Consider the following 6,350-nt stretch of genomic DNA (forward strand, 5'->3'; position numbering starts at 1 on the left):
GAGACCAGCCTGCGAAACATAAGGAGACCCCAACCAGGCGCGATGGCTCACGCCTGTAATTCCAGCACTTTGGGAGGCTGAGGAGGGTGGATCACGAGGTCAGGAGATCGAGACCATCCTGGCTAACACAGTGAAACCCTGTCTCTACTAAAAACACAAAAAATTAGCCGGGCGTGGTGGCAGGCGCCTGTAATTTACTCAGGAGGCTGAGGCAGGAGAATGGCATGAACCCAGGAGGCAGAGCTTGCAGTGAGCAGAGATCCTGCCACTGCACTCCAGCCTGGGTGATAGAGCAAGACTCCGCCTCAAAAAAAAAAAGAAACATAGGGAGATCCTGTCTCTATAAAAAAGAAAACTTGGCCAGGCAGGTGGTGCACGCCAGTAGTCCAAACTACTCAGGAGGCTGAGGTGGGAGGATTGGTTAAGCTCTGGAGGTCAAGGCTGCAGAGCTGTGATCGTGCCACTGTGCTCCACTCTGGGCGACAGAGTGAGGTCCTGTCTCAAAAATAAATAAGTAAATAAAAATGAAATGAAATTTTTAAAAATTAGAAGTACACATGAAATTCATTTACTGCAACATTCATTGGCAAGTGATTATGGCAAAGAAGCTAAAGCTAGAAATATTCAATGTGTTACAAGATGCCATCATTGTGGTAAAAACAAACTAAAACATAAGTCAACTATATAAAAATTAAAGGGAAATAAGTGCAATGCAAAAGGAAACAGCACAGGGGAGTCAGAAATGATGGGAGTGGGGATGCAACTATAACAGTGTAATGAGGAGGCTTCACTGAGTTGTCACTTGAGCATGGTTTGAAGAGTGTAAGACAGTGATGCAGACTTGAGGGGTACAAGGGAAGAGTGTTCCAGGCAGAGTACAACAATACAAAAGCCTTAGAATAGAAACGTGCCTGAAATGTCCAAGGAACAGCTGGAGGCCAAGCACAGTGGCTCACACCTGTAATCCCAGCACGTTGGGAGGCCAAGGCAGACTGTTTGAGGCCAAGAGATAGAGACCAGCCTGGGGAACATAGTGAGATCCTGTCACTACAAAAATTAAATTTAGGTCAGGCGCAGTGGCTCACTGGCTCACGCCTGTAACTCTAGCACTTTGGGAGGCCAAGGTGGGTGGACCACCTGAGATCAGGAGTTTGAGACCAGCCTGGCCAACGTGATGAAACTCGTTTCTACTGAAAATACAAAAATTAGCTGGGTGTGGTGGTGCGCACCTGTAATCCCAGCTACTGGGAGGCTGAGGCAGGAGAATTACTTGAACTCAGGAGGTGGAGGTTGCAATGAGCCGAGATCACACCATTACACTCTAGCCCAGGTGACAGAATGAGACTCCTTCTCAAAAAAAAAAAAGTACATCGCAAATTGCATCAGTATAGAAGTAAATGTATTTAAGCAACAAATAAAATGGTCAAAACATTTTTACTTTTGTGGTGCCTGATCAAAAAAATTTGGAGACTATTCTTTTAAGATACAAACAAAATATATCACACAACAAACAAAAATCTCAGATTCAGTTCTCTTATTTGTATCCTGTATTTCAGCATGCTTGTAATTCTCTGAATGGTCCATGTTAATTTATCTTTTTCTTTTTTTTTTTTTTGAGATGGAGTTTTGCTCATTTTGCCCAGGCTGGAGTGCAATGGCACCATCTCAGCTCACTGCAACCTCCACCTCCAGGGTTCAAGCAATTCTACTGTCTTAGTCTCCCGAGTAACTGGGATTACAGGCATGTGCCACCACGCCAGGCTAATTTTTTGTATTTTTTAGAAGAGATGGGGTTTCACCATGTTGGCCAGGCTGGTCTCGAACTCCTGGCCTCAAGGGATCCGCCCGTCTTGGCCTCCCAAAGTGCTGGGATTACAAGCGTGAGCCACCGTGCCAGGCCTTATTTTTTTTTTTTTTACTGCCATAGAATATGGAGCCTGAAATCCATGTTAATTTATACCTCTGCATAGGTGGCTCCCTCATTCAAAATCACCTCTGCCTGACCTCTACTGTTCATTCAAAATACCTTTTCTTCTTTTTCATTTCTTTCTTCTTCCTCCCACCCCCAAATCAAAATTCTTCTGAATCCTCCTTTGTGAAGCTCTCCCTCCACCCCCAGGGACATGTAACTATGCTCTCCTTTGCATCCCACCCTGTGACCTACTCATACCTCTAATTACAACACCTACCACACTACTGGCAACGTTGTATGTCTGATTCATTCATTACTGTATTAGCCCACAAAGGGGCCTGATCTTAGTCATTTTTTTATCCTTGAGCTGTATTACATACCGGGCACCTCAAAAAGTAACCCAGAAGTATATGTGGTGGAATTTAGAACTGCAATAACTCATTCCTTTACATATACCAGTCCTATGCCATCAATACATATTTTACCAAGAAATTTAAATCATGAATTATTTAAATCACATTCCTTCACATGTTTGGAAGTAGTTTATAAATAACTTTAGGGAATTCTACATGGAACCTGTATTTTCTTCCGCATCTGTTAAAAGTTAAAAAACAAAAACAAACATGTATGGAGCCATCGCACAGAAAATCTGATAACTATACAGACCCTGTCGGCAGGAACCATCTGTTTTAATGTGTGTGACTGTCTATGGTTGCACTGTACAACTAACAATGCAATCAATACCAGAAACAGTCACATAGGTCTCACTAAAGTCCTATATCCGAGAGCTGCACTCTAAGTGAAATGCAAACTTTCATCATCAAATCATTCTGCCTAATTTCCCAGTACCACTTTATCCAATGGTATCCAATGGTGCATGTGTATATGAACACTTTATCTTGATATATATTTTTATTAACAAGTGCTATATAGGATCAGTGGGTCACTAGAGTTCTCAAAAGTTCATATTCTACAACAAATTTGATATACAACATTCTAGATGTAGCAAGGCTTTTTTTTTTTTTTTTTTTTTTTGAGATAGAGCCTCACTCTATCACCCAGGCTGGAGTGCAGCAGCGCAGTCTCGGCTCACTGCAACCTCCACTTCCTGGATTCAAGTAATTCTCCTGCCTCAGCCTCCTGAGTAGCTGGGATTACAGGCGTACGCCACCCCACACAGTTATAACTATTTTTGTATTCTCAGTACAGATGGGGTTTCCCCATATTGGTCAGGCTGGTCTCAAACTCCTGACCTCCGCTCACCTCAGCCTCCCTGAGAGTGCTGGGATCACAGGCATGAGCCACCACGCCCAGCCCACTACCAAGGCATTTTAACATACCTATTTATCATACTTTACCATACTTTAATTATATATTCAATATAGACTAAGGATCCAGTCCTATAATACTGCCTCCTCTAACTACTTCTATTCTTTCTTTTTTTTTTTTCTGACAAGGTCTCACCCTATTTATTGCCCAGGCTAGAGTACACTGGTGTGATCCTGGTTCACTGCAGCCTTGAATTCCTGGGTTCAAGTGATCCTCCTGCCTCAACCCCCATCAGTAGCTAGGACAACAGGCATGCACCACACCTGATTAACTTTTTAAAAATTTGTATAGATGGGGTCTCACTAGGTTGCCCAGACTGATCTCCAACTCCAGGATTCAAGTACTCCTCCCTCCATGGCCTCCCAAAGTACTGGGGTTGATCCAAAGGTAGTGATTTATCTCAATTCAGTCAGTTACAGATCAAACTCCTTGTTCTACTCTTTCCTCCCTTTTCACTACGGCACTTGACTAGTCTTTAAAAACAAATTAACAAGCCAGGCGCAGTAGCTCACACCTATAATTCCAGCACTTTGGGAGGCCAAGGTAGGTAGATCATGAAGTCAGGAGTTCAGAAACAGCCTGGCCAACATGGTGAAACCCCATCTCTACTTAAAAAAAACAAAAAAAAACTACAAAAATTAACTGGACATGATGGCACGTGCCTGTGATCCCAGCTACTCGGGAGGCTGAGGCAGGAGAATTGCTTGAACCAGGACCTGGGAGACGGAGGTTGCAGTGAGTCGAGATTGTAACACTGCACCCTAGCCTGGGCTACAAAGTGAGACTCTGTAAAACAAAAAAAAAAAAAAAAAAAGAAAGTTGGCCAGGCACAGTATGGCTTGAGGTCAGGAGTGTGAGACCAGCTAAGGCAACGCAGGGAGATCCCCATCTTTACAAAAATTTAAAAATTAGCCAGGCGCAATGGCATGCACCTGTAGTCCCAGCTACTTGGGAGGCTGAGGCGGGAAGATTCCTTAAGCCCAGGAGCTGAAGGCTACAGTAAGCTATGATTGTGCTACTGCACTCCAAACTGGGTAACAGAGCAAGAGTCTGTCCCTAAACATGAAACAAAAAAGCAAAGTGCTGGGATTACAGGCATGAGCCACCACACCCTGCCTAGATCTATTTCTAAAAGTAAAATTGTTATAAAGTAGATAAATCTATATTCTTACCATTATTGCTAACAAAATCTTCATGTAAAATAGGGAGATCAAGTCGAATTCGTTTCAAACAGGTCTGAAAATGAAAAGAGATATTTATTTTTACCTCTTTACCAATAATGTTGGGGGGGGACTAATTTGCTATTAGTTTTCCCTCTCTACCAAGAGATTCCAAAATGAACATTTTAAACAGTAATTTAGCCTCAACTAAATCTATCCTACCATTTAGCATTATGAATGATATTTATAATCATCTCAACACTTACCTGAACTTCCTTTTTACTTCCCAGGTATTCAACTCTGTCAATAAAATCCTCAAACTGCAGTTTAGGGAATAGCCTATGTGCCCAGTGCTCCATGTGTCTGATTAGCATCTTCAAGTCTTCAGCCTGGCACATAAAAATAAAAATGCTAAACAGGAGTCTCATTCTCACAGCTGACCCTGTCAGCAAGTTTCAGAACTGAAAAGCTATGCCAAAATCACTGGGGTCATTTTGTATTTATAAGGTCAAAAAACTTATAAAAGGAAGTTTATTAATAAGAAAAATATTGGCCAGACACAGTTGTTCACACCTGTAATCATAGCACTATGGGAGGCCTAGGGGGACAGATCACTTGAGCTAAGGGGTTTAAGGCCAGCCTGAGGCAACATGGTGAGACCCCGTATCTTCTAAAAATACAAAATATAGCCAGGCGTGGTGGTACACACCTGTGGACCCAGCTATTCAGGTGGCTGAAGTGAGAGGATTGCCTAAACCTGGGGGGCAGAGGTTGCAGTGAACTAAGTTCACACCACCGCACTCCAGACTGGGTGACAGCGAGATCTTATATCAAAAAAAAAAAGAGAGAGAGAGAGAAAATTATTAAGAATTTAGAGGATTGCAGTCTAAAAGAGTACTGGATACAGGTTTTTGTTTTTTTGTTGTTTTTTTTTTTTTCAGAGAGAGTCTCACTCTCTCACCCAGGCTGAAGTGCAAGGGCAAAGTCTCAGCTCACTGCAACCTCTGCCTCCCGGGTTTAAGCAATTCTCACGCCTCAGACTCCCAAGTAGCTGGGATTAGAGGCGTGCATCACCATGCCCGGCCTAAATTTTGTATTTTTTAGTAGACAGTAGTTTCACCATGTTGGCCAGCCTGGTCTCAAACTCCTGGCCTCAAGTGATTCACCCACCCCGGCCTCCCAAAGTGCTGGGATTACAGCACGAGCCATGGCACCCTACCTGGATACAGATGCATAAAAATTAGATGAAAACAAATCCAAGTACAAAAACTTAATAAAGCTGGCCAAGCGCAGTGTCTCACGCCTGTAATCCCAGCACTTTGGGAGGCTGAGGAGGGTAGATGACCTGAGTCAGGAGTTCCAGATCAGCTTGGTCAACATGGTGAAACCCCATCTCTACTAAAAATACAAAAATTAGTTGGGCGTGGCGGCAGGCACCTGTAATCCCAGCTACTTGGGAGGCTGCGGCAGTAGAATCACTTGAACCCAAGAGGTGGAGGTTGCAGTGAGCCAAGATCGAGTCACTGCACTCCAGCTTGGGCGACAAGAGTGAAACTCCATCTCAAAAAAAAAAAAAAAACACTTAATAAAGTTAAAAGATAGTAGGCCGAGTGCAGTGGCTCATGCCTGTAATCTCAGCACTTTGGGAGGCCGAGGTGGGCACATCACCTGAGGTCAGAAGTTCGAGACCAGTCTGGCCAACATGGTGAAACCCCATCTATACTAAAAATACAAAAATTAGCCAGGTAGCTGGGCACGGTGGCTCACGCCTGTAATCCCAGCACTTTGGAAGGCCGAGACAGGCGGATCACGAGGTCAGGAGATTGAGACCATCCTGGCTAACACAGTGAAACCCCGTCTCTACTAAAAATACAAAAATTAGCGGGCGTGGTGGCGGGCGCCTGTAGTCCCAGCTACTCAGGAGGCTGAGGCAGGAGAATGGTGTGAAC

General features: G+C 43.7%; 1 protein-coding gene across 1 annotated transcript in view; it reads right to left on the reverse strand.

Moving 5' to 3' along the window:
- TIPIN (TIMELESS interacting protein) overlaps nt 1-6,350 on the reverse strand; it is a 59,672-nt gene that overhangs the window by 19,040 nt on the left and 34,282 nt on the right. The window contains exons 5-6 of the mRNA XM_011968413.1: nt 4,668-4,790; nt 4,414-4,477 (exon numbers count right to left, since the gene is read on the reverse strand). Of these exons, the coding sequence (XP_011823803.1) occupies nt 4,414-4,477; nt 4,668-4,790 (187 nt within the window). The remainder of the gene's footprint in view (nt 1-4,413; nt 4,478-4,667; nt 4,791-6,350) is intronic.

Source organism: Mandrillus leucophaeus, unplaced genomic scaffold (genome assembly GCF_000951045.1).
Source record: "Mandrillus leucophaeus isolate KB7577 unplaced genomic scaffold, Mleu.le_1.0 Scaffold12, whole genome shotgun sequence".
Classification (NCBI taxonomy): Eukaryota; Metazoa; Chordata; class Mammalia; order Primates; family Cercopithecidae; genus Mandrillus; species Mandrillus leucophaeus.